At 48.7% G+C, this 26,953-nt stretch overlaps 1 protein-coding gene across 1 annotated transcript in view; it reads left to right on the top strand.

Moving 5' to 3' along the window:
- ADRB2 (adrenoceptor beta 2) overlaps positions 1 to 25,688 on the top strand; it is a 37,160-nt gene extending 11,472 nt beyond the window's left edge. The window contains exon 2 of the mRNA XM_033006429.2: positions 22,146 to 25,688. Within this exon, the coding sequence (XP_032862320.2) occupies positions 22,146 to 22,180 (35 nt within the window). The 3' untranslated portion in view covers positions 22,181 to 25,688. The remainder of the gene's footprint in view (positions 1 to 22,145) is intronic.
- The last annotated feature ends 1,265 nt before the right edge of the window (positions 25,689 to 26,953 follow it).

Raw genomic sequence — 26,953 nt, forward strand, 5'->3', positions numbered from 1 at the left:
GCAGCCACAGCCCAGTCCTGAGAAATGCATAAACAGCAAACGGCCTCTGGGAAGCTCCTGCCAAGTCCTTTCTCCCTCATGTAAATATTTTTTCCTCTTAAGTGTATGCGAGTGTAAAGAATCCCTACTTAATCTTTTTTTCTCTCTGGCTGAAGGAAATGCTTGTTCATCACTCAGTGGGGACTGTCCTCACCTTGATATTTTGCAGCCATTGGCCCAAGCAAGAACCACACTGCCAAAAACATTTGTTATTGCCCCCAAAGCCATAATGGTCTTCCTGCCTTCCGGGCCCACTGGCATCAGATCAAATGGTGCTTACCACGATGGGTGCCTGTCAGGACATTACACTCCTTAGTGGCTGCTGGATGGGGGTCCCATGGGTTGCTGTGTGTGGACCGAAAATTGGTTAGGCAGCCTTGAAGAAGCCTTCAAAAACAGTGCAAAATATCCCTGGGGCTGCAGGGTCCCTGCTCCAAAGCCTGAAAATCCCATCCTGTTGTATTGGACTCATGCCTGGAAATGCGTGGCAGTTTTTCCTGAGAAAAACTGCAACAGGAGTCCTAGATAAGTTTCTTGATGCCTGGCCCTGGAAGCAAACAGATCAGGGAGATATGCTGATTTTCCAGTACTAACTTAGTAGAGAAAGAAAGTGTGTCTAAATGTAGCAGAGGTGGTAGAAGCCCCAATGTATCCATGCGCAGGGGAGCATGGTGGAGGAGCTGCATAGGTAACTGCTCACTGGGGAATCTGTTCTCACTGTTCAGATGTTTTCTTACTCTCCATTCACCTCACCTGACTGTCCTGCTTGGGAATGGGGGGGATGAGGCGTAGGCTGTCACCCCTCTCTTCCAGCTCTCTGCTTGGGACCTCAGTTAAGGTCTGTGTCTCATGAAAATAGAAGACGTTGCTGTTGGTGGTTTCAGAGAGGAAGCATGTCAGCACAGTGGCCAGCCTTGCACAAGGGAACCATGATGAGATAAATCTGTATAGACATTGGCTGTTGGTCTTTTGTGATAACCTCATTGTAACCCAGATACTACCGTGACACTCTGCCTCAGCACAAGTCTGGTTGAGCATGGGACCTTCTTTATAGAGATAAGTTAGGCCCAAAAGCTGGAGTGCAGAGCTGCTGAGTGTGAAGGGCTGTACAAATAGCTCTGTAGCTAAAGAAGAGAAATAAGAAACAGTTCCCTCTTGCTCCGATGAGAAACACCCTTGTAGCAGCTCAGCAATTTGATATGGAGAGATGTTGACCTTCTAGGATGGGTTTTAGGATGGTCTCCCAGGGGGATTTTCTGTGCTGGGCCCTGTGATGTCTTTCCTGCCCTTGTGCCTTCCCAGGTGCCTTGCTAGGCTCTGTGTAAGTTAGCCCAGTTCAAGTAGGACCTCCTTCCAATTGGCTTGCCATATATGAAAGATGTCTGTGCTGTAAACCATCAGGTCACAGAATTTCCATTGGGATGTGTGTTATTCTGTTCCTGTGTTCTTGTTGAGCTGGAATGAAGTGCCAGATGCAGTGGTGTAATCTGGAAGGTAACTCATGAAAACGGCCATGGCAAGGAGTCAGTCAATACTCTGCATGATCTTGAAAGCCTGCTTGTAGCAGGGTCAGTGTCTGATTACAGAAATCTTTGGTGTGGAAGGTGGGAGGGGAAGAGAGATGCTTTCATGGTTGGGCTGGAGGGGTAGGTGTTACTCAGCATGACAATTTTTTTTCTGTCGTAAACATTAGAGCAGTGTCTTACCCTGAAAGGCATTTTGCCCTGTTTTGCGATGAGTGCTGGCAGGGACTTGCCTTTCACCAGACCAGCCCTTTGAAGTGCCGTGGCTCAGAGACACTCCTCCCCTTGTCTTCTCCTGGGAAGCACAGGTTGTCCTCTTCTCCTTTTCAGCTTCATGAAAGTGGAGTCATTTGTGAACTTGCCAGGGTTTTGCACAATGGAGATGTTAGCACACTCCCTGCCATGGGAGATGGAGCCCTGAGCCACGTCAGCGGTGGTAGTGGTGGAGAGGCAGTGAAGACAAGTCCCACTCAAACCTGGAGGTCCTGCTGTCTCCAGCTGAGATACAGAGATGCAGAGTACAAGTATATACTGTTATAGATATGGAAGCAGGGAAGGCACTAAGCTGGGGGCACAATCCACAGCTATTAGTTGATTCATATCCCTTCAGCACAGCAGCTGAGGCAAAGGGGAGTTGTAAGGGGGAGACCCATGGGAGGAAAAAGGGAGAGCAGAACCACAGAAAGACATTTTGTGACTGGGAACAGGAAGGCTATTCCTCAGTAACTCCATAGCATGATTTGTTCAGCTCATTTAAAAGCTGTGTGATTCCTCATTCCTCCAGGGCTCCCTGATGCAGAGAAAGACCCTTCTTAAAAGGGGATCCTCAGGGCACCTATTTATAGCACGGAAACCCCTCCAGGAGAGTCATCCAGCTCTGAATGAACATCTCCCTACCCCAGCAGCAGAGCGATGTACAGGCTGTTCCTCCTGCAATCCCAGCCCCTCCTTCGCAGGGAGCCGGCTGACATTTGCTAGCAGACTGTAAGGGACAGTTGTGGGCATCTCTCCCTGGCGCAGGAGGTGATGACACACCAGCTGCCACCACGCCGGGCTGGCAGGGGCGGGAGGAGGCAGGGAGAGGGGCAGGGTGCGGGGCTCCTCCGGACCGGCTGCCCCTCTCTTGGCGGTGGGGGAGAGTCAAGCGATGGGAGGCGAGGGGTGCGTGCTGTTCCCAGAAAGAAAAGGTCAGGGCGCAGAGCCGTGGCGTGACTAGCTTCCGAGCCAGAGCTGGTGGCAGCAGGGCTGGGGCTGGGGAGGCGGGGGCTGTGATTTCTAGGCATGACTTGTGGATGTTGGCCAGGAGACGCAGAAATTAATTGGAGAGGGAGGAAAGGATTGTTGGTCTGAAATGGAGGATGGGTCTCTGTGGAAGAGCTGGCTAGGGGCAGGATGAGCTCTCCCTACCAGTCTCCAATGCCCCCCCTGGACCCTAGAGGAACCTTAAGAGGGGGTGCTCGGGTTTGGTCACAGCCTGGTCTGACTCAGTCCAACCTTCCATGCCAGGGGCAAGCCACCACTGAGCAGCACACTTAAACTCACTTGTTTGGCTGCAGGATAGGATTTCAGTTAGCTACAGTTAGATGGCAGAGCTTTGGAGATTTTTCTTTCTGGTATGACATATCAAGCCAAAGGCTTGTAACAAAGTCAGAATGATTTCAGAGATATTTTATTTCCCTGCCTAAGAATTCCCTTTAACACACAAAACTCAGGAGAGGAAAAATTATGATAAAATTGTTTGGACAGGGCCAACTTTTTTAGCATAGGTTTGGACAATGCAGCTTACTGAGTGACTGTGCCTGTAAGGAGGCTTCCATCAGCTATGCCAATAAAGTCATAAACCCAGTACAGACTAGTGATGAAAAACAGAGAAAGAGAAGGACTCGAAGGAGAACGGTTGAAGGGACAGATTGAGGCAACTGAAGAACAGAGGCAAAATGAAATATAGCCCCAAGAGTGTGTAAAAAGATGACAAAGAAACAAATGGAGATAAGAAAAGATCCCCAGGAGGGACAATGACTCAATCACCAGCAGGAAACTCAAGGTGGAAAGCAAGAGGCTGGATCCCATGTGGAAGAGAAGGGAGAGGCTGGAAAGGGATTGCAGAAGGAGAAGAAACAGGGCTGGAAAATGCCATGAGAGCAGGATCTGCGTTTCAGTGCAGGCAGCCTGACTGGTGCCCCTTCCCTCCTACGTTAGTAGTTCCATGTCTCCTTTCAGCCAACATGAGTTTGATTTCGCAGATCTGGCAGCAGGAGGGCAGCAGCACGAAGGGAGAGGGGACAGTTTCTCAGTGACACAGAAATGCTGGGGAACCATGGGTGAAAAAGCATGGTCATTAGAGAGGCAATGCATGCACTGTTTGTTCCCAGAGTCAGGGGAGCTGTCCAAGGCAAGCAGCCAGCCAAATTTATGCTCCCAGAGCAAGGAAAGTGAATGTTATTTTATTTTTAAAGATGGTCTCCTCTGCCTTGTGCCATCTGACCTCCTGCAGTGGGGTTCCAGTTTCAGGAGGAGCAGGGGAAAACCAACCCCAACCAAATTAAAACATTTTTCTTTTATCCGTAAATGGCATCAAATATTTTTGTCTCAAATCATTACTCTTCCCTCCTGCCTGACAGAGCTGGTGCTGGCAGCCCTGGCCTTGCAAGCCAGCACCTCGGAAAGATGACCTGGGCAGGCAGCAGGCAGGAGGTGGGGCAGGTCTTGGCACAGGGCAGTGGAGCTATGTTTAAACCCAAATCACCCAAGTGATGAGCATAGTGAGAGCACACCATGCCAGGTAGTTTCAGACGTCACCCTACTGAGCCAAATAGCCATGCAGTGGGACCACACCGGGGAACCTGTGACAAACTGGAGCTGGAATTTTTTCCACCTGAGGCAGAACAATCACCCAATTCACCGAGAGGGCTAGCGAGAGATCAAGGGAGGTGCTGTTTGAGCACTGCCTCAGCCGAGAGTTTCAGAGGGAAGGCAGGCTGCTCAAACTCTCCTTTCCCTTGTTGCCAATGCCTTGTGCAGGGTTTGGTTTCTCCTGGGGTTGGGAGATGCTGCACAAGAGCTGGCTCATTGCAAGCAACTGGTATGCAAGGAAAAGCTCCCTGAACCTACAAACTACAAGTAAGGATTTAAGTGGCCCAAGTTAGGTGTTCAAATTATGTTAGTGAGCAGACCCTTTGCCTAGTGGTGACTGTGTAAAGCAGCTGGGACAGGGCATTCAGACCCAATGAAGGGTTGTGGAGGGGTTTTCCACTGGAGATGAGTGAAAAAGAAACAACTGTCCAGTAAAAATCCAACAAATCCTGGCCCTGGGTGTCCAACCTGGGTGTCACCTTTTCAATCTGCCAGTCTCAGAGCCAGGGGTCACAAGACAGCAGTATCAAGCCAGTCCCTAGTCACGTCCCTCCCTGGCCTGACACTGGAGAAGGCACAGAGCATGTCACACCCGTGGCTGTGCTGCTCCGTTATTCTCTGCCAGCCAAAACTTTCAGCAGGCTCATTACAACAACTTTATGGCTCCTTCACACTGCTGGAGTGGGAAGAAAAGCCCAGGATTTTTGTCATTGGAGGAAACTCCTACTGGAAACCTGAGATGCTCCATAATAAACACCTGGATTGTTTCTGTCTGTAGTGTTTATTTTCCTTCGGTGTAGGAAAAGCGTCACACCTCGAGTGCTGGGGCTCTGCAGCGCAGTCCCGCACCACGGCGGTGTCCCCTTGCAGTGAGAGTGGAGCAGGAGCAGGGATGTCCCTGGTGTTGTGCTCCTCGCTTCCAGCATTGATCGCAGGATCAGACTGTCCTGTGCCTTGGTTTTGGATGGAGATGTACCTTCTCTCTATTGCATATTACAGTCCTGACCTCAATATTTCTCTTTCCTGTCTCCCCTTCCAACCAGTACAAAGTCATGAGGTGGCCTAAAGCTGACCTTGGGTTACCTAACCCTGCTAGAGAACTGTGTGTGTTGGTGTGGGTGTGTGATAGAGAAAGAGGAAGATGACTGTATAAGCCAAACAGCTGCAGACGCATTCAGCATCTCACTGTCATTTTAGCTGCAATGGGTTTCATGCAAAACACAGCACATGAACAGCACAAAATTCTGTGGTTTGGTTTTAAACAAACAAGCAAATTAAGAAAGTTGACATGAAATCATCCTGTGTAGGTATTGCCTTGCCTTGTGTCTCCTTGGGAGTGGTGGTGAGGTGCAAACGCAGCAGCTGTGCCTCTGCACTCCAGCTCTGCAGGATTTCCCAGCTCCAGAGCTAAGCCATGATGCCACTGCCCAGCACTGTCCCTAGTTCCCTGACTGCTTCCAGCCACTTTCTTCTGCTGGTGCTTTTCTATCTTACCCTCCTGTTGCACAGGACTTGCACCTCTGGCATCCCTGTCTGTGACCCCTCTAACCAGCTCTTCCCTTCCTGCCATTGCAGCTTGGAAAGGGGAAACTTTTCATCCCTTCCTCTTCTCTGTCCCCAGCTGCCTCTGGCCTCCACCAAGACTTTCCCCTCCATCTCCCTGGGGCAGTGAGAGACCCCCAAGGACCAGTGCTGGCAGAGCTGCCCTGATTGGGAGCAGAGCTGCACATCACACTCACTCTGCTGGGATCACTATGGGAGCTCAAGTGGAGCTGGGGACTCGGGAGCCAGCAGCTGCTGGTCCAAACAGTGGCTGCAGAGGGAAATCTTGGCATAGTCACCGTGTTTTGCCAACACGACGCCTGTGTGGGAGCCTGCATGGCTCGTGGACTAGAATACGTTACCTTTCCTGTGCTGGCAATGAGCTTTGCCTGCTGCATCCAAGCATAAAACCTCTGAGCATAGAAGCAGTCTTTGCTGGTGGTGAAATGCCTCTCAAAACTCTCTTGACATGTCAGGAAGGTGTTTCTTCGATCCACACAGGTGCTCTGATGGTGGAAAGGGGACAGACCCAGTTTCAGCCATGCAGCCAGGGCAAAGAGCTGTCTCCAGCAGGCTGCTGCGGCTCTTCAGCTCTGCTCAGGGCTGCAGGGACAAAAAGCCTCTGGAGGTTTCAGGCAGGCTCTCCTGTCAGGCTCCACAGCACCCACACAGCCCTGGATGCTGTGTAGGAATGAAGCGAAGCTCAGGGGGCTTCATCCAGCACCCAGTAGCCCAAGGCTGTTATTTCATGGCAAAATTAGGGTTTCTCAGCAGTCTTCTGCTGGAGCCAAGTGAAAAATGTGCCAAAGCCTCCTTGCATTTTTTTTAAGATGGAGCTCCTATGGATGGGATGAAATGCTTGTGAGCATCCCCCAAAGTGCCACAAATCAAACAGCCAAGAAAAGAGTCTCTGCCAAATGCACTGATTTTTGAATAAAAGCCATAGCTAGGGAGAGAAGCATCTTGATTTGGAAACTGGGACAGACATGCTTGGGTAGTGCCTGCTTGTTCTCTGACTGACATTAGCTGGGGTTTTCAACTTCTGATGTCCATGAGTGCTGAAAGAAATAGAAGGTAACTTTAAAAATGCTCTTTTAAATGTGTTTTCTATTAGGAGCCTCCACCTGTAGAGAGAGGTGCCCAGAGAAAACCAGTGACAGACAACAATTGAAAATCCCTGATGTCCCTACCTGAATACACCATCTTTATTTCCCTTATTTTCCATCCCTCCCCTTCTGGAGCTGGGGCATTTGAGTCCTGCAACCAAGTTTTTTTCTGAAGCATCCTCTTCATCCTCTTCCTTATAGAAGACACCAAGACAAGCCCATGCTTTTGGAAAGTCCCTTCCCAATCCTTGGCACCGAGCAGGATTATGTAAAGCAATAATTCACGATTTCCCCTCAGCCCCCAGGTTCCTTCCCGAGTTGTTGAAGCTTTGTGTAGAGCGATGATTTCCTCTGAAATGAACAGCAAGCTCGCTTCCTTCTCAGAGGCTGCTCTGCTGCCTGCCAAGGCACGATTAGGGAGGGTGTGGAGCAGGCGTTTCTGTCATTCTGCAGGCACGCGTGCCTTTGCAGTGAGCGTGTCTGACAGGTATGGAGACAAATCAGGACAGCCGTCTCCCTGCCCTGGCGCGGCGATGGCCTTGGTGATAAGCGGGAGATGCAGCTGCGAGGTGCGAGTGGGGAGACTTGGTTTTCCTGGGAGGAGAGCTGCGGGAAGGGGTCGGGCGCCTGGGTGGCACCAGGGATGCTGCTTGGGCTTTGGCATCAGCATCGCTCCCAGAAGTTTAGCTGCTCTTAGTTTGCTTTTTATTTATTATCTTGGGGTGTCTTCATAATGCCAGCCGTGCCAGCCAGCAGCTGTGGTTTGGAAGGGACAGGTCCACGTAGCTCACCTCTCCTGGAACGTCCATCTCGCACGCTGGTCAGCGCAGCGAACGGGCCTGCCTTGCCGCGGCCATGCGATTTCCAGTGCCTGCGGTAAGAGGAGCACGTGCTGCGTGGCGAGCACCAATGCGGCTTTGCTGAGATGGTTTTGCCATGAGCAGCCCCGGAGGACGTGCGGAGGGGCCGGCAGCTGCCCCAGGGACAGTCAGACCTCCTGCGGGGAGGTGGGAGCCAGGCCGGATTGGGACCCGGGCAGGACCCTGGCCGTATTAGGGGTGTAAACCTATCTGTGGTCCAGATCCGAGCTGGAGCTGTCCTGCTGTGCAGGGTGCCCTTGGAGTGACATGGAGACACCCCCGGCCTTCAGTGTCTGTAGCCATCCCTGAAAAGCAGTTGGGGTGATATTGCCACTGGGTAGAGATTGTTCTGTTACTGAAACACACGTGACTCGGTAGTGCTGAAATGTTTGTTCAGGCTTTGTACAAAACTCCTCAAGATCACAATCCTCTCTGAAGCACAAAAGCTTTTACGTGAGGTGCTTGTTGAGTTGCAGGAAGGAGTACAACATTAAAATAGCACCCTGTTCCGCAGTGACAAAGCATCTATGATGCAGGACCCAGGTTTGAAACCCAGAGTGCTGAGGTCTGTGCTCCGCTGCCGTGACTCATCTCACATCTTGGTGCTTCAACATGCTTGCCTGCAAAATGGAGCTTGCCAGGCGTGCGGTGCCTGGAAGGGCAGTGTCTCTGCAAGTGGTGGCCCAGCGTTTGGAGAGAAGATGCTTCACAACTGCCACATATTGTCATTTCTTGTCTTCCACAGCAGGAATCTGAACCTCAGCCTGATCCAGTTTCACTTAACCATTAAACCCTTTTGTTACTTTGACAGAGCTTATCTAGGGTACTGTGAGGTTAACTGTAAAACAATTGCCACTAGGTCATTACACCTCACCACCGAGAGGGTGAGAGACTGGGGCTGAATCACCGAAGGATAAGATGCAACCCTTTGCACCAAGAGGGCAACCCTTGCCTAGTGGCAGTAGAAAGCCATTTTTTGTTATATTTATCAGTTAGTCTTTAGTCCTCCTGCCTAATCTAAAAGTGACTCCAACCCCTGCAAAAGCTTTCCGCTTTCATTAACCCTAAATCTCTGTTAGATTTCCTTCCTTCAGCTGATGGCAAAAAAGGTTGTGTTTGCAGATGATTTTCTTCCATCCCCCTTGCTTCTTGCATGATTCATTCAGGGATGCCTCATTCCTCTGTCCGTGATATAAGAAGCCAGGCTAAGGAGGGAATTGCATCACAAACATCAATGCAAATCTGTCCAGAGAAGTCAGGGAATGCTAATGGGTGCTTTTCTGTACACATGGTAATTATAGCATCAGAAAAGCCAGGTCCAAGCTATGGCTTTGCCCGAGGAAATCCCCAGTGATTTTAGCCAGGAGTTCCAGTTGCTGTTGTTACAAGTAAATGACTAATAGAAACTAGACCTGTTAAGTCATCTTGTGCATTTCTGGAGGATTCCTCAGCTATAGTGTAAACACAGGGATGGTTATATTGTGCTCAGAAGTCACCCAAAAGTTTTTCATGCTGTGTTAGTCCTGTGCAGGATGATGGGATGCCTACCTCTTCCCTGGACAGAAGAGTCTGGGACACCCCAGAGGCACACCATTTCCTGTGCCTGTGTCCCCTCTGGTTTATCCCTTTGCTCACAATTATTCTGTTTTGATCCTTCCTCCTGAGATCTCTGTTCAAGGAGGGCAGCCAAGGTATGGCAGGGCCCTGCTGCACTACTTTTCCTGTGCCTGTGCCTCTCACTGCAGGCATCCTCAGCCCCATCCACAGCTCCTGCAAAAGATGGCAATGTAAATGACAAGCACTTTATTGATAATAATAGAGACAATTTAGAGTTAAGCTGCTGAGTGATTAAAGGGCTGGATGGACTGTTTTTTGACGCAAGAATAATAGAGCTGAATATATGGGTGCATCTCACCCGCTCCACCTTTTATCTTCCTTACATGGAAGTTGTTAACATTTGACTTCCAGTAATTTATGACAGGCTGTTACAATTTCCACACAGACTCCCTCAGGATGGATTTCTGTGCCACAGAAACCACTATTTAATTGCACATTATGGGTTCTTTATTGTCTATTTTATCACACTGTTGGAAACTCCTGTGATCCTGACTGCTGCTCTGCCCTCTTGCAATTGCAGTGAGCCCTTGTACCACAGGGGCGAATGTGGAAGAATTACAGAGCTTCTGGTCACTCTCCAGTAAGAAGTTGGAGGCCTTCAGATTTCAGTGCTGTCATAACTTATGCAACAGATTTAAAATATAATAAACTTGAAAGCCCTTCCATATCAGACCATCGGAGGGCTGTAGATGAGCTGCTTGAACCCCTTATAAATACCAGGGCTGTCATTCCTGCAGATGGACCATCCATTTTTAAATGGGGTTTCAGGTTACAGCTGGGCTTCCCATGTAGCATCATGATGCTGTGAGGTAAGATTTGGCCTGTCCTGAAGGACAGGGATATTACAGTAAATAAATCACTGAAATGAGAACCCAGTGTCCCTTTAACATTCTGCCCCTGCCGTTTCTGCATATTCCTGGAGAGGTTTTGTTGGGCTTTTCCTCTCCTTTGGTTAACTTCTGCAAGGGCTGTCTCACTTCCAGCCCGCCTTTCTGGAGGCCAGGACGGGTCTTGCTGTTATGTTATGTGCAACTGAAATTTGTACCAGAAAGGATGGGTTAGGAGATCCCACCCTCTCCGGCTGAAAACTCAGCTGAAGACAGAGGTAGCTGCTGCTGAAGGAGGGCAAGGGCAGGGGCACTGGAGGAAGGGATGCATCCATCAAGTGCAGCAGGTCACCGTGACTGAAACCATGAGATCATCAACAAGCTGAGCTCCACCTCACAGGGAAGTCTTTTTATATCTCCGTGGCAAATGCCAGCCGTTTGCTCACTCGCTGAAGAAGGTGCTTGCCAGACAGCAAAGCAGAAAAGCCCCTGAGGGCTGCTGTGGTGCAATCACCAGCTCGAAGCTGGGCTCTGGGAAAACAGGCCTTTTTGCTGCGGTTGTATTTACCCAGGTGCGATGCTTGCTCCACCCATGGATTCCTGGCCTTTGCCTTCATGCTGTTTGCGCTGCAGAACTGGGTCGCTGCCCGCTGCAAGGCTGTGTTGTGTCTGCCTGCGATACCATCAGCCGTGTGCAGCATCCCGGCGAGCCAGCCGCTGCTCGGGCGGCTGTCGCTTGGCTTTGATGAAGGAATCCAAAGCGTAGTGTGAAACAGGCTGTAGCGAGGCTGAGAATTTTCTGCCACAGGTTTAGCTCGGTAAACCCTGGGAGTATTTATCAGCCCTGGCACAAAACTTTGCACTCCACCCTTTGATGGAGGTGAGCAGGATAAGGGAAAAAGAATCAGACTTACTCTCATCACATAACATCTACTCATCTATGAGTGATTACCCAAGGAACTTTCGAAAATGGGACTTAAGCTCCAGAGCTGCTTTTGTTATTGGAGGTATGTTGCACAAGATAGAAATAAAGGATGGCCAGGGCTCCATCCCTCTCCCTGCCTACATAGTTATGTATTTCTAATATTGTTGTCACCAATTTAATGGGATGATAGAGCCTCAGGACTTCCAAAGATCAGTGTCCTCCAAACACCAGTGATATAACCATCATTGCAGATAATTGCCATTTAGACTCTCCTTCAAGTTGTTTGTGTGACTCCAGAATACCCAAGGTGAGATGAATGTGTTTGCTCTTAGGTTACTCTTGTGTGAGGTGAAAAATAAATTTGATCTTTATTAGATTAAATACTGTGAGGAGGGGATGAGAAGGAGTTCCGATAGATGTTATATTATACTGAAGCCATGCATGTGGGTGTTTCAGAAATAGTCTACGGGGAGAAAGTCTGAGGGGCATAACATGCTGCTCAGTCTTTGAAATAAGACTTTCTGCTTGTTCTTAGGTGGGAGACGGTGTCGTGCGGGGACCCACCTGCCTCCGGTTTCAGTGCTGTGCTCTGCAGTTCCGCACGGCTCTGCAGCATTCAGCATCCTATTGTGATGCCTAATTGCTCCCTGGGTGGATGAGAGCAGGGCACTTGCATTGCTGCTCAGGATCCATCAGCCTTTCTTTAGTCTTAGGAAACAGAGGTGAGAAACTGCTGTTGTGGTAAAACAGGCTGAGAGCCCACAGCATGGGGGAGAGTTGCCTTATGCTGTGTCTTGTGTGGGTTAGGGAAACGCGTGGGAAGAATGCCAGTTAAGAGAGAGTTAATGCCACCTCCACCTTCCCCAGGGCCACATGTGTCCTGCAGGACAGTCACTGTGCAGCATGGTTATGGTGAAAGGGCTGTGACAGGGATGGCCATGCTGTTTACAGTGCTTCTGTGTTATTTATGTACTTTGTTAGTCAGAGCCACTGCTGCCACTGGAGGGAAGGACTCACCCACCATCTGCAGATGGTTTCTTTGTGCTGAATCACTTATATTTACGTAACTGCCTTTCTCTAAGTGTTAGCAAACCGTATGGGCTCTCAAAATCTGCCTTCAGAAAACCTCAAAAACTTGTGGCTTTTCTTTCTTCTCCCTCTTTTCTTTGCTTTCCCCTGGTCTCTTTGCCTGCTTCCTTCTGAACTGTTAATGTTCGTGCCATCATCAAGTTTTTAAGCTGCCATCAGCTATCCCAAGGGGCACCAGCATATCTCTTACTTCCCTGTGGCAGCAGCAATACCTTGCCAGGTCAAATGTTGTCAAAATTTAAGACTCTAAAAAAGAAACCCTGACCTTTACAAGCCCTGTAACCAATCCTGAGAAGAGAGAGCACTTCCTGCCCTGCTGCAGCATTAACATTTCACCAGTTTCTCTTTCTACTTTGATTGCCATTCATCAGAGAAGCCTCCCTTTCACCCTTTGAACCTGCTGCAGTCTGGCTAAAAGGCAGCCCGAGCCCCTGAACAAGCCCAATCTGTCCTGGGTAGCCCCTGAAATATTTCCAAATCTCTGGGTGTGGTCCCCCTCCAGCAGGAGAATGGGAGCAGAACAGAAACTGGTGAGTTCTTCCTTCCCAAGCGGTGATGCTTAAAAATACATCACCAAAGTCATATTTAGGAACAGCTGCTTTTGAGCTGTCCCATGGCCTGGGTCCTCTTGCCAAATACAAATTTGTGTAACACAACAGAGTGATTTGAAATCGCAAGAACTGAATTCCTCCCATAATCACATCTCACGGGCAGCTACTGCCTTGCCCCATGTCTTCTTTGCCATGTCTCAATCCCAAGAAGTCAAACAGATAGATAATAGACAGTTTTGGAGAATATGTTCTTCTAAGGGAAAGGAAGGGATTTATTTCAATAAAGAATTTTATTTGTGGGTTAAATGGCATCCGCTATGTCTTTGAGTCTAAAGTAGTACCCACATTACCTCATTAATCATGTTGATCATAAACTAACATTAATTTTAGCTCACACGTTCATTAGGGGATGTCAGAGTGAAGAGACCTGTTGGAAGATTGGAGATTTGGAAACCAGATTTACAATATCACTAGCGGTTCTAGTTTGCTAAGCAACCTTGGTCAGATCCTAACCACTTATCTGCTGGCTGGGAGAGATAACGCTTCTTTCCCAACTGCTTTGAGATCAGCAGATGAAATGCACCATTTTGAAAATGAGGGAAATACTTTAGTGTTGATGCAAGCAGGCAAATGCCTTCCCTTCCTCCTTCCTCCCAGCCGCCGGTGGGACCACGCTCCCACACCAGCCGCCGGCCGCACACCGCGGCACGGGGGCTGCAGGCAGCAGCACCTCCTCCCTTCCCGGGGAGGGTCACGAGAGCCATTTTCTCCACCCGGCCTCACTTCAGACCCTTTCTGGCATCACGTGGGGTCAGCATCCGATGCATCTCACACGCGGGCTTTAACTGAGGAAGGAGAAGAGTGGCGTGGAGGTGGGCTGGGCGGCAGGAGCATTGGAGGTGGACGGACACAAACCACCCGTACGGTTCCCTGATGGGGCACCTCTCAATCTTGGCAGGAAGGGAAACCCCAGCAGCTGCCAGCTCCCGGAGTACAGAGCGGGCTGCGGCAGCCCAGCAGGGCACAGCAATTAGTAAGTGCGGTGGAAATCTCTTGTTCAGCCTCCCTGCATTCTGCCTAACCCCTGGGGCTAGCGTGGGGTTCGTAGGCTGCCTGAGGATAAGGGACTTGGTTGTAAACCATTTCCCACATCCAAGGCCATTCCACTCATGCCCTTGGGATCAGAGATCATGCTCACTGGAGCCTTGCATGGGAACAGCGTCTGCGAGAGAGACAGACGAAGAGCTGGACGTGAGAGATGGAGGGAGGACGTCCTCTGTGTCTCGCACTCTCTTGCTGCTTCTTCCCTCCATGAAGAGCCTCAAGGGAACCACAGCAGCATCACAAAAGCTCACAGCAAAGCACAAATGGGGATGTTAAGCCTCTGTGTTTCCAAAGGGGGAGATAATAATGCCCAGTTTCAGCTGGTGTGAATTCCACCTGTGTCCCTGTCCCTTGTTCAAGGCTGACAGCCATGGCGGAAATGCTTGGTTCAAGGAGGCAGAATTTAGGGTAGAACAATCTGGGTATCTGTGACTGCCAGTTACGGGTGTATGCATGTAGGAAATGCACCAAATTCCTCTGAAAGAATGATTCTGTGTCTCTGACCAACCATGGGACAGCTGGTTCGGATGTTTGCCAGTGAATCAGTAGCAGAGATCTGGACCTTATTGCCCATTCCCTTAACTCCAGCCGGCTCACTGGTTGTGGATGGGGTATCTGAATCTGGCTCAGTCCCCCCTTTATTAGCAATGATATGCTAGGCATGGGAAAAGCTCACTCTTCCCACTTAATTCAGTAAAAAGGAAGCCTTTTACAGGTAAAAGGAGCAGCTTTGTTTCTGCTTGTTGCCTGCTGGACCCTGCACCAATACAGCACGGAGGTAGCCTTGAGGGGCATTGTGATGGCTTCATGCAGCTTTGAGGAAAGGTGTGATCCCTTCATGATGGCTTCTGTTAAGCCACCTGACCTTGACAGCTTTACTCCTAATTCCCTGTGTTTGGTCTTTCAAATCAGATTTTTAAGAACAATTTAGGACTAGAGTGCTGTAGTGGCTGCTGCCAGCTCATGGAGTCCCTCAACAGAGCTGAGAAGGATCCTCCCGTATAAGCATCTCCTCACGTCACAAGGCAATAGAGAGGAGATCCCTGCTTTTTGTGGTAGAAAACAAAACCCTGGCTGAGCGCTCTGTGCATTGCCAGAGAGCTGCCCCAAGACAGTATTGGACTTTCTAAAATAAAAAGTATTTTCCGTTTTTTATTGACCCCAGGTTATTTTGCATAAAACAGTTAAACAGACCACACAAAATCCATTTACAAGGTTTCCCAGAAATCCTTGGAGCGTCTGAAGCAGTTGGAGGAAATCAAGAGTTCAGACCTGAATTCCACAAGCGATGACGCTAAGTCTGGAGAAATATTTTCATTGCTTGAGGCCAAGTGTCCACAAATACTTATTTTTTAAAATGTAGGACTTATTTTTGTGTGAAGCCCCTCCAGGCATTGACAGGCAAGCACTAAATGACCTGCTGATATGCCACTTCTGTCATGTTTATCAGATCCCTGCCTCTTCCTCATCCACAAGACCATTGTTTGCTATTCTCATATGGATTTGCATCTAAAAGCAGGGCAGAGAAGGTACCTGGGCTTAATCTCTGTCATATTGTCCCTTAAATTTGGTTGTCTTGATGGTGGTCCAACTCTTGTCTCCTGGGGCTGGCAGCCTATCACTTCAAATACTCCTGGGCCAGAAGGAAACCAACGGATCCTTGAGGAATAACTTGACCCTACATGGGATCCCACCTCACCAAACCTGAGAAAAACCCTGCCATGCTCTCTCATTGAAGAATCACCTGCCTTCATTTTAGCAGCTTCCATCAAAGGCTGGTTCTTTTGTTTGTTTGCAAGTAGCCTACACAGCAACAAATCATAGTGTAGCAGTAAGACGGAGAACTTCTGAATTAATGGGGAAAACGCAGTTGTAAAGAAGTCAGTGGTGGGTCTCTACTTGAGCTGGTAATGCTCACATCACCAATACTTTGCCAGTCAAATGCCAGTGACACTTAACTGAAGGGTCCTTACTGTTGTGAGTAGTTTTGACAGCCCCACAAGTAGTTAAGACTCTCCCCACCACGCACAAGGAGGAAAAATCATTGTTTGCCAAAAAACATAAAACCCCAGAAAAGCATTACACAAGGCTCCAAACTCTCTGACAGTCAAGAGTTCCTGCTGGGGTACTGCATGATTTTACAGTTTGATTTAATAGTTTCAAAGAGAATTGTTGCTCTGTTGGGAACCACCTTCGACGTGTGCTTTTAATCAATGATTTAAAAAAAGCAAAGCAAACAATGTCCTTCCCACTTCCCCAAAATTTAAAAAAAAAAGAGAAAGAAACAACCCCCTCAGAAAAGCTGGGGCAAGTAAATGAGAGAGAAATAAGATAACATGGCTTTTAAAAGCCTGTTGCTTTGCAACTGTTCACATTCTGGATGATTTCCAGAGTTACTTTGATGATCCTCTGCCAAGAAAAAAAGAAGTCCTTCAAACCTAGAATTTCATGAGGACCTTATTTCTCAGAAAAGTAAATGAAGATCCAGGTTTGAGATTTAGTGATGGAACTGCCATCTGCACTGGTTTAAGAGCCAGTGATCTTCACCAAGACCCTGGCATATTTGAGTGATATCCTAGTGGTGGGAGATCTGTGTTCTTCAACTGGTGATAAAGGACAAAGAGGACTTACATCTTCAGAGAGGTTTGATACCACAGCCAACAAGCGGAGATGTGAAGTTAAATTGGTGCCTGGCTAGTGGGGAGCAAGCTGGATGGTCATGTGCTAAGAACTGACACTAACTGGGAAGTGGTGTCAAAGTTTGGCTTTGTTGCATTAGCTGCTGGATCCCTGTCTCATAGGAGAGCTTGTGGGGAGGGAGTATAAAATAAACACAAACTGGTACAGGGGAGAATGAGAGGGAAGAAATACTATCCCTGAGCTTATGGATGCATTATAAAGTGTTCAGAGGCACTGCCAGGCAGTGCCGAGGCGGTGACTTGTACCTAGGAGTCATGGATGAAGTCTGTGGAGGAAAGATGCTGTGTCAGAGCCGTGCAACTAAACAAGTAGCATCACTGTGTGTCACCCAGAACACCACCTCACACAGTGAAGTACAGAGATGCCCTAAAGCACAGGTTTGGGTTACAGCAAACTGAAAGGACTGAGATGTAATTTTTTCCTTTCTTAAGTAAGTGTGATCATAAAGTAGACTGACTCTTGGATTGGTACACCCTGGGGTTCCTTCTGCCCTTATCTTACACCTCAGCTTCCTGTCACTGGTTCGTTTACCTTGATCTCTGAAGAAGCAACTGATGGTTCATTTCATGTTGTACCTGGGATTCTTTTCACACCCTGAACTTTTAACAGATGCTATTTAAAGGTCACAGGAAGAATTGTTGGCAAATGGTAGATGACAGGTTGCTGAAACATGATAAAATAGCAAGAGTTTTCAATGAGAGACTGAAGAGGCAGGAAAGAAAATTGCGGAGAATCCAAGACATTCTTTACTAGGTTGGAAGACCCCCATTTAGATGCAGAGACAGTGCAATGCAAGGCTGACAGTCTTGTTTGCCTGGAGTGCAGGAAGTCTGTAGCATGAAAACCCTGCTTTGCTCTGCTCTCACTCCACCCTGAATCCTGTTGATGCTTAGGGGAAGAGCTGCTCAGCTGCCTCATGGATAGCTATGTTAGTCTGAGACTAGGGCTCCTAGAGGAGTCATTTATCCAGATGACTAGCTCAGATGGAGATTTCCATAGTGTACATGTCTCAGATTGAGTGAAACAAATCTTCTAAGATTTGTAAAACCCCTTAGCAAACCACTAAGACAATCTACTGTTGATCTACAGCCTAAGGCCAGTGAGGGAATATTTTCCTGGAGGGGAATATGTCCTGGAGGGGGCATTTCAAAGTCCTACTGTGACTATGTGGGCAATAGTCGATTCCCATTGATTGAAAAGGTCATTTTTACTTTCTCATCAGATCTTCACCCTGCAGAATGGCTTCCCTTGAGCCTGGGATGTGTTATGACTAATGACCAAAATTGATTTCATCATTAGTCTTCCACCTCTTCTAGGGATGTATTGAAACAAAATAAGGGAAGGTAAATCAGTGATATCCAGCTGGCTGCATAGTTAGCAAGATGAATTCGTGTGGCCTGTCTCCACACATCCCTTGTTTTGAAGGATGCATATGGTCCATCCCTCTCACTGCGTTTGGCTGGTGAGCAAATCCAAGCTTCACACAGGTGATCAGGCACTGGTCAAGAACAAAGACTGCAAGGTTTCTTCAGACGACTTCTGTTTTGAATATTATATTTTGACTTGTGAGCCCTGAGGAATTCAAATCTCAGGGCAGAGGAAAAGTTGGAAGAGGTCAGGCGAGCTGTGCTCCCTCTGTGTTACTCGGAGCAGCAAATAGCATGCGTTCCAGAGCAACATCTGATTTTCTCCTTTTATGAGGCAGATGTTTAGGATAAGTGATCTGCTGTTTATTTTAATTGCCATCTTCCAAACCTCCTTCCTACGTGCACGCACACATTGAGAGACCATAAACAAGGATTCTTCAGATTATGCCGTTATTTGGGTAGCTAGCCCTGTCTTCCATCAGTGCCTGGACAGGGCTGTGTGCTGCAAACCCAGTTCCCCTTGCACATCAGTTTTACAGTGGTGTAAATGAATTAGGTCTAATTCCTTTCTCAATGACACTAGCATAAATCTGAAATCGCTCCACTGACGTCAGCACCGTAATGGCAGTGCAAAGGAAAGTTAGACTCCCTTGACTTCAGAATGACACTGCTGATTTACACCAGAACAAGAGCAAAAGTAGTTGGGCTCAGCATGTCCTAGCACTGTGTTACTGAACAGCAGGCCAGGGTTTGCGCTGGGATACAGTGGTGACAATGGAGACCAACTCCATGGATTTCACTGGCATTAAGTTGATGGAAATTAGTTGTATTTTCACCACAGTTTGTGTCTCAAAAAGCTCCATGTAGTATGTCATTAATGAGAGGGAAGGATAAACCAATGTTCCTGTGTAAAGTGATTAGTCCGATTGCCTGTCACTATTCCAGGAGAGTCATAAGGAGATGAATCTGACCATTTGGCTTGTGTTGTGATGATGATGATGATGATGGAGATCAAGGCAGCGGTACCCTCATATCTTGATGGACACCAGGCAGGTGTCCATGATGGAACTGGTGGTCCTAGCTGAAGACAGAGGAGCTGCCCTTGAAACTGATGCAAAGAGCTAGTCTGGAGGAGTGGGAATGCTGGCTGCACTTTAATCCTCTCAGAGGACACATGCAGTTGTTGTAGGCATTCTGTGCTGGCAGCATTCAGGGTGTTAATCCTTATTCACTTGTTTCTCTAGATTTTCCCACCTTGTATCTAAAGGACTAGAAGTGAAAGCCTGGCTGTAAAAGGGGTGCTGGCCCCTCTCTCTGCTCTGCTGTGGCTTCAGCCTGTAGACTGCAGATTTAAGCAGAAGGAGACAAGCAGTGGATATTTCCTCTTGAAGCTGTTTAAAGAGACTTTGGCAAGGAGAGCCTGGATTTCTGGTGGCTGCTTTTCAGGAAGTTAGAGAGCCCAGTGGTTGCCTCAGAGTCCATCAGCCTTGCTCCATTAAAGCCAGTGGAGACAAGCTGATTTATACCCCTCTTCTGTTGGCAACTGGCCAATCTCTTAATTGTCCATAAGTGACTTTCTTTTTTAATGGCACATGTTTGCTCTGAGTGGCTCGGTTTGCACACAGTGAAATGCAGCCATGTGTGGCGTAACTGCTTTAAAGCCAGCGAGTCGAAACGGGGTCCTTGTGAACCACCAGGTAGCCTGGAGGTGCCACAGAGCACGACCAGGCCATGGGTGTCCCAGGAAACTAAGCCCTCACCTTCTTTCGATTTTTTAAAAAAGCTGATGCCATGCTTTACCAATCTCTCAGCCTCCCCCGTGCTGGCAGAGGTAGAAGGCAGCAGGAAAACCTCAGAAACCAGAGAACTGCAGTCCTTCCCTTTCCACTTGTTTTCCAAGGGTCCAGCCACAGCTGCCATCGACAGACAGGAGAAATAAAACTCTTCTCCATGCTCTCAGCTCCAAGGAATCCCAGCTGGGTTCACGAAATGGTTCCTACATCCATGCTGTACAGCCATGGGGACGGATGGCTGCTCTGAGCTCTAGACATGGGTTTTGACAGCCCAGGCTGAACCCGCGAGCTGCGGCAGCTCAGCGGTACCTCGCTCACACTCACCTCCTTGTCCTCACACTCGGCTGGGAGGTGGCCCTGTGGAGATGAAATGAGAGCTAAGGGAGGGTGGCCCCAGTTTTCCCACCCGTTTTGTTATTACTAGCAGTGAATAATTCAGCCGATGCATTTGCTGGCGGGGAGCGGAAGAGTTTACCAGTCATGAAACAAAACTGTGATTATTGCCATAGAAACCAGAGCTTGAATGTGAAGCTCATCCAATGGGGCAGCAGGAAGAGGACATTGGACTTCTGTCTCCCATCAAAACTTTGCATGACTTTGATTTGAAATACCAGAAAGTCACTGTTACAATAATCATGTCACAAAATATCCAGATATCAAGAAACATTGACTTTTGAGTTCCTAGGATGAACTAAGTCAGGACCTTGGGGACCGGCCTGTGAGGGATGAGGGTGGTTAGTAGCACCACTGTGAAGAGCAAGGCTCTTTCCAATTAAGAAAGGAGGCAATTAAATCACAGGCTGAGGGATGCAGAATCAGAATGGTAACTTTTCTCTGCTTCATGGCCATCTCTGTTGAATGCAGACGTGCAATTTGTTTAGACTTCCCTCCTCCATCCCATTTGAACTCTACAACAGTGTCTTTGCCCTGGAAACTTACAGCATGGTTCAAGTTTCCTTGTAGGCTTACAAGCTCCATCTATAGGATAGTTGAAGAAGAGTATTTTGACTTCAAGATGATGAAAAAGGGCAGAGAAACTTCACTCAGAGATTCCAGTTTCGTTCTGGAAAAACTCCAGCAGGCTTAACATACCACATTGCAGAAAGTCACTGATTTCATTGTCTTTACTTCATAACTGGGTATAGCTTTCATCCCCAGTTAAACTGTTAGTCCTCAGTCCCATGCTGCATGACTGTGGGGCCTGTGGAAATTGCTGGAGTTGTGGAGCTACTACTATTCCACATGGGAAATCCCAGAGATTTTCTAAAAAGAGCTAGCAACTGACACTGTTGCAAATCATCTCTCATGTTGGAACTTCATCTTTGATTTCCACAAGAAATAGAACTTCATTGTGGATACCCAGAATTCTGCTGAGAGAGGCATTGTGTTCCCAAAGAATAGATACGTTTTTTTCCTTTCTGCATATCCATTCTGGTTTGATTGAATGCTGTTTTCTCCTCACATAACATACCATAATCTTTGACACGTACTTATTAAAATATAACTTTCAGATAAATAAAAGCACAGGCATATCCAGTACTTGTTCCTTTCTCTATCTCAAGATTAATTTCCCATTTTTCCATCTAACGTGTCTGTCATTTGGGTATCTCCACAATCAAGAAAAAACCCTGTTTCTTCCCTTTTGTAGATTCACAGATATTAAAACCAGAAGGAAGTGTGTTCTCATCTCCTGGACAGCTGATCTGAGTGTCTATGTAGAGATGCATCTGTTTATTCAGATTATTTCATGCAAAGAAGCTTTGCTTTTTGGTAGCTACTCTGGGAAGATCATCTCTCTCAGGTACTAAAGCACGCAGGTGCAATCCTGCCAAATGGCTTGGTTGATCATCCCGCTCACACAGCTCAGCAGTGCAATGGCACTGTAGCAACACCTCTGCAAGCCGTGGGGGCTGAAGCCACCCACCTCGAGGAGGTGCAACATCAGCACATGGTGGAATGTATGGGCAGGGAAAAGCCGGAGCCCAGCTCTGCCCATGGGGCACGGAGAGAGTGGCTGCTCCTGGCGCTCGTTCTTCTGCTGGTGCCTTCCAGGGGGTGTTCAACAGCAGCTGGGGCGGTACCTGCAGGCCATGGTAGAGCCAGTGGACACGGTGTACACCAGGCAGGACCAACAAGGCCTGGGGAAGTGCAATCTCGCTCCTGGCTTCAGCATATGAATCCCTTTTCTTACCCCAGCCTCTACTGTGCTAAACTGATGCTTTTTCTTTATTTCTTTCTCTGTCCCACAGAGATCCCTGGGTGCCCAGGAATGGTTGAGAGCTGAATGGGCTGACCTCTCTTCCTCACCATCCTGAGCTCATGAGGGCTCTGAAGAGATTGAGTGGGAGCACAGCATTGCTTCTCTGAGCCTGGGGATGCTGTGGGAAGTGATTGCCTTGGCAAATGTCTTCATCCCAACCCATAGCCCATCATGCATCGCCTGAAGGAGAAGCTGATGAAGAATAACCAGAGGACCAGGGAAGGCTCTACTAGTACTTCAAGCATCAGAGGACACAGATGGGGGACCGGCACTATGAGAGACGCTTTGCAGGAGTCACTGCATATGAAACTGTCTCTGGAAAGAAGCTACAGGAGCCCTGTGAACTGAAGGAGGTGAATGTCCAAATCACCACAAAAGGTGCTGAGGGGTTTCCCTGGCCCAGCATCCTTGGAAAGCACTACTATCAAAAGGGAAGGGGGTATCAGGACCATGTGGCCGTCTCCAGTGGTTGGTTTGGAAGAGGCACAGCAACGTCACTGCCTTACAGTCAGGACAGGAGACCAGCAGGACGTGCCAACAGTTGCCTGTCCACATCTGGCTGGGGCTCCAGATGAAACAGGAATCTGACCAAGACTAAGAGAGCAGGCGTGTAGAAGATTGCTTTGATTTATTCTGTGCTTGTTTCTCCTTCTGGTGTCTTCTCCGTCTACCTCTTTTTCTCTCTAGACCTACATGTACTGCATGTGGGGCCCAGACCCTCACAAACAAGCCAGAAGTATTAGCACAGGGCAAATCCTGCCCAGTGCACAGCTGTGCTGCCCGGTGCAGTGCCGTTGCTAGACGGGGCTGACTTTGCACAGTGCAGATGTAATGTGGCCTTTGTTTGCTCCTTATGCCAACAAATCTGCAACTGCAATGCCTGGACTTCAGACAGGAGAAAGGCTTGAGCCTGGCAATTCTTTTACTTGCAAGCAGTCACATGCTGGCACAAGTCACACCTGGGAGCTGAGTTTTAACACCTAAGCCCCAAAATATTACACAGCACCTGTTCATCTCCTGTAGCTGTGGAAATGAGCATGCTGGCAGGCTGCACACTCAGCTCCTGCATCATGGATTTTAAAAATCTCATTCAGCAGAGACAGAGACGGAGGGAGTGACGGAGGCTCAGATGGGAAATTGTAGGAAAAACTGACTCAAAACCAGAGGAAAACGTGCACCTTTTAATTGCAGGTGGTGCCCCAGCTGCAGACAGTCATGCCCAGCTGGGCAGCTACAGGGGTCTTTGTTCACTGAGCTGCTCCCAGGGGCCTGGGCGAAACATGCCGGTACCGAACTGTGCCGGGAGCCCCATCTCAGACCTCTCATGGGCTTCCAGATGCAAAATCCCTCCCTCATGTGCAATCGTATTTATTTATTTATTTTCTTGCTGCTTAATGCAAAGCTGCTAACAGAGCACCCTCCCCACAAACACCCACACCCAAGAAGCCAGAAAGAGGGAGTGTGTGCTGGGTGTCTGTGCGATGGGAGCGGGCGAAGGGGCAGGTCTGTGAGCTGGCCGGCTCCGGGCACGCACACGGGGTGTGCATGTAAGGCAGGAGGAAAAGGCTGCAGTTAAAACAGAAATACTTTCCCTGGTGCGAGCGTGCAATTTTGATCTGTCAAGAATTAAGACCAGGCAGGGCAAACCCTTGTTGGGAAGGGCAGCAGGACAGCTGTAGGCTGCATGAGCTCTGCACCAGATTTTCTCTGTGCAGGGTATGTGCCTCTGTGCAAGCTGCTTGCCCAGATCCTGTCTTCCCAGCACTCCCAGCTGTAATGAAGCAAATTTACTATGTGTACATCTTGGCTTTGGACACTTGCAGAGGGCCAAATCCCCAGCCAGGGCAGGTTCCCACCAGCGTGCTCACAGAGGTTTAATACCTGACAGTCTTTTCCGCTTAGTCCAAAAGAGATATCCCTGCACAGACCCATTTAACACAGCCAGTTTGAGAATGGCAGACGTGAGCCTCTCTAGACAATGCTGTAGTTGTGCTGTAACAGTTAATGCTCAGTCTTGGCCGTTCCTACCCATTTTGCTAAAAAACTGGCACACCAGCAGCATCCACTTGTGGTCAAGTACCCCATTTTATGGAAAGCCTGTGTGTCGCAGAGCAGAGGGGAGCTGTTTCTTTGGGAGAGGGGGGCTCTCCTGTGCCCTGCTGATCTCCCACAGCTCCCAAGCTCATGAGGGAGCCCGGGCACCCGGACATCCCTTGGCAGGGCTCCTGGCTGCTCCAGGGGAGTCTGGCTTCTCCCATACCCTTCCCTCTGAGATGCCCCACCAAGGCTTTGTTCAAACCTGTGTGGCTGCTGAATGGAAGTATTTCCCAACTAAAACCTGTTTCTCAGAAGATTCCTGGCTGGCTCTAGTCAATTATTATGTACTGGAAACACTGCCCTTGGGATTTGTTTTCAAGTTAGAGACATGCATGGGATTGTTGTAGTTCTTTTTCTCACAAATCCTCTCATGTGCAAGAGCAGGTTGCAGTAGTTGAAATGGATACACTTCCTCTGATAATTTGCCAGCATGGCCCAAAAGCAATGACCTGCTTGTTGCTGATTGCTTCCTTGCGGAGTTGTAAGAGTTGAAGACAGAAGAGATGTATTAGAAATCCATCTGCCTATGACCCTTCAGGCTTGTTCCATGTATTACATTTACTGGTGGTGTGCTGGGTCTATTTTTAAATGCCCTGACACCAGGGTTTTTGTGCTGTCCTTTGGGAGATTGCTCTGTAGTCCAAGTCAGGAGCTTCTACTGGTATTCCACCTGCATTTCCTCCTGAAAACTTCATTCCATTATTCCTAGTGATGCTCTTTAAACTCCTGATGCTCATTATGTCCCAGGCAGGATCTACTGCTTGACCTGTTCTCCTTTTTCCTCCTCCAAGAACCTCTCTGGCTCCCTGAACGCTGCTGCTCCTTGTCTTTCCTGTGGTTCAGCACAGAATGAGCCTGTTTCTTAATTCAGCCGTGCAGAGTTTGTCAGGGATCTGTACCCACCAGCGGAGCAGCCAAGACCTCTGGCAGTGCCCGGTCTCCTCAGAGGCTGTGGAGCTGCTCTCTCCCTCATTGCAGAGCACGTGGGGTGCAGGAAAGGGACAGACACACAGATGTGTCCAAAAGTGGACCATCATTGGCAATGAGCACTGTTATCCTGCGGGGAGAGAATGCCTGGTAGGGACAGTACACAACAAAGCCTCCATCTCAGCAAAGCCCACGTTGAGCAATGGAGGTGGGTGATGCTCCAGTAGTGCCAGCGCGGCCATCCTGGGGATCGGTGGGGGGCAGAGGTCCATGTTATGGCAGGGAGCTGGGCTCTGTCCTGCCTGGAAATTGTATCCGTGAACTGGAGCTGCAGCTCCGCACGGAGGGAGCCCCGCGAGCAGCACGGGGGCTCGGCAGGCTCGGTGCACGTGGAGCGCTCGCTTGGGGAGTCTTTGTGTACAGCACTCGGCAGGAGCACCATTGTGATTGTAAGAGCTCTGTTCTTCTCACCGAACAAATTGTTCCTACAAATAAAGAATTAAAAGTCCTCCTCTTCCCACTCTTTTTTTTTTTTTTTCCCACACTATTCATCGAGCGGCACCAGAGGAAGGGATTGCACCTGGATAGTGGGAGCAGAAAGTCCCCGTGCTCCTGCGGATGCTGGGGCAGCTTGTCGGGAGGTGCTGAGGATACCTGGGGGAGAGGTTGAATGCAGGCAGGAGAGCCAGGGGAGATTGAAAAGCAAAGTGCACCAGAACAGGTTGCAGGGCCTCTGCATGGAGCTTGCTGATTCTGATGGGTAACAGGTTGCAATATTTCCAGGCTCTGTGGGACAAGGCTAGAGGGGAGCTGAGCAACAGCAAGGCAGGCCATGTAGGTACCAGTCCTGCAGTGCTGTGGGGCAGAGCAGGATCAGGACAGGTCAAAGAAACCAAGGAGAAAAAAAGACAGATGAAAGAGGGTGCTGGGTCTCCCAAGAGTTTCACAGGATGACAACAGAGGAATCTGAAGTCTCCTACATGGCATCATGGGGGCCTGAGGGCTGGTTCTTTGCCCAAACTTCAGATCAGTGATAGAGCAGAAGGCTCCTTAATTCCTCCTCAATCCTCCTCAATCCCCCAGCTGTTCTCCCTGGTGAAGCAGGGCAGGGTAGTAGTGACAACATTTTCAGAAGAAATTGTCAGGGGAAGAATTTAGTCCCCACACAATGAAAGAATCAAAATGACAATTTCCAACAGAATTCATGATTAGACAATTAATCATCTGAATCTAAAACATTAGAGGGCCTGGAGTGCCCTGATACATAAAGATGTTAAAGGCAGTGGTTGTGCTGCATCTGTCAGCAGCCTGTTCTCTGGCTGCCAGTGAGCATGGGGCTTTAGGCAGCATCCACACGGCAGGTTCTCAGCCTGGGGACCAGTCCTCTGGTGGGACCTGCATGCAGAGCTAGCTGCCAGGGGAATTGGGTATGTCTTTTATCAAGAAACAGAAACAGCCTTGAACTGCTGCATAACTGTATCCAGGTCTCCATGGTGTCAAATCTCCACTTTTTAGTGTGTCTAAACCACAAAATCTCAGCATATCATCCCCTGCTTCCTAAGGATGTTTCTAAAGGCACTTATGGCTCTTATTTGCCAGCTACACGCAGATTCAAGTACCTACCCATCCACATTTAAGAGGCTTATTTAACTTCTGCAGGCCTCCAGCAAGCTAACAGGAGGGATTTTCTCCATCTCCCAGACTTTGTATCTGGATTAACTAAACTCTGTGGTCAACCCTGGATTTTGGGACTGGATAAATTGTGAGCCTTAT

Source organism: Tyto alba, unplaced genomic scaffold (assembly GCF_018691265.1).
Source record: "Tyto alba isolate M040663 unplaced genomic scaffold, T.alba_DEE_v4.0 Super-Scaffold_17, whole genome shotgun sequence".
Taxonomy (NCBI): Eukaryota; Metazoa; Chordata; class Aves; order Strigiformes; family Tytonidae; genus Tyto; species Tyto alba.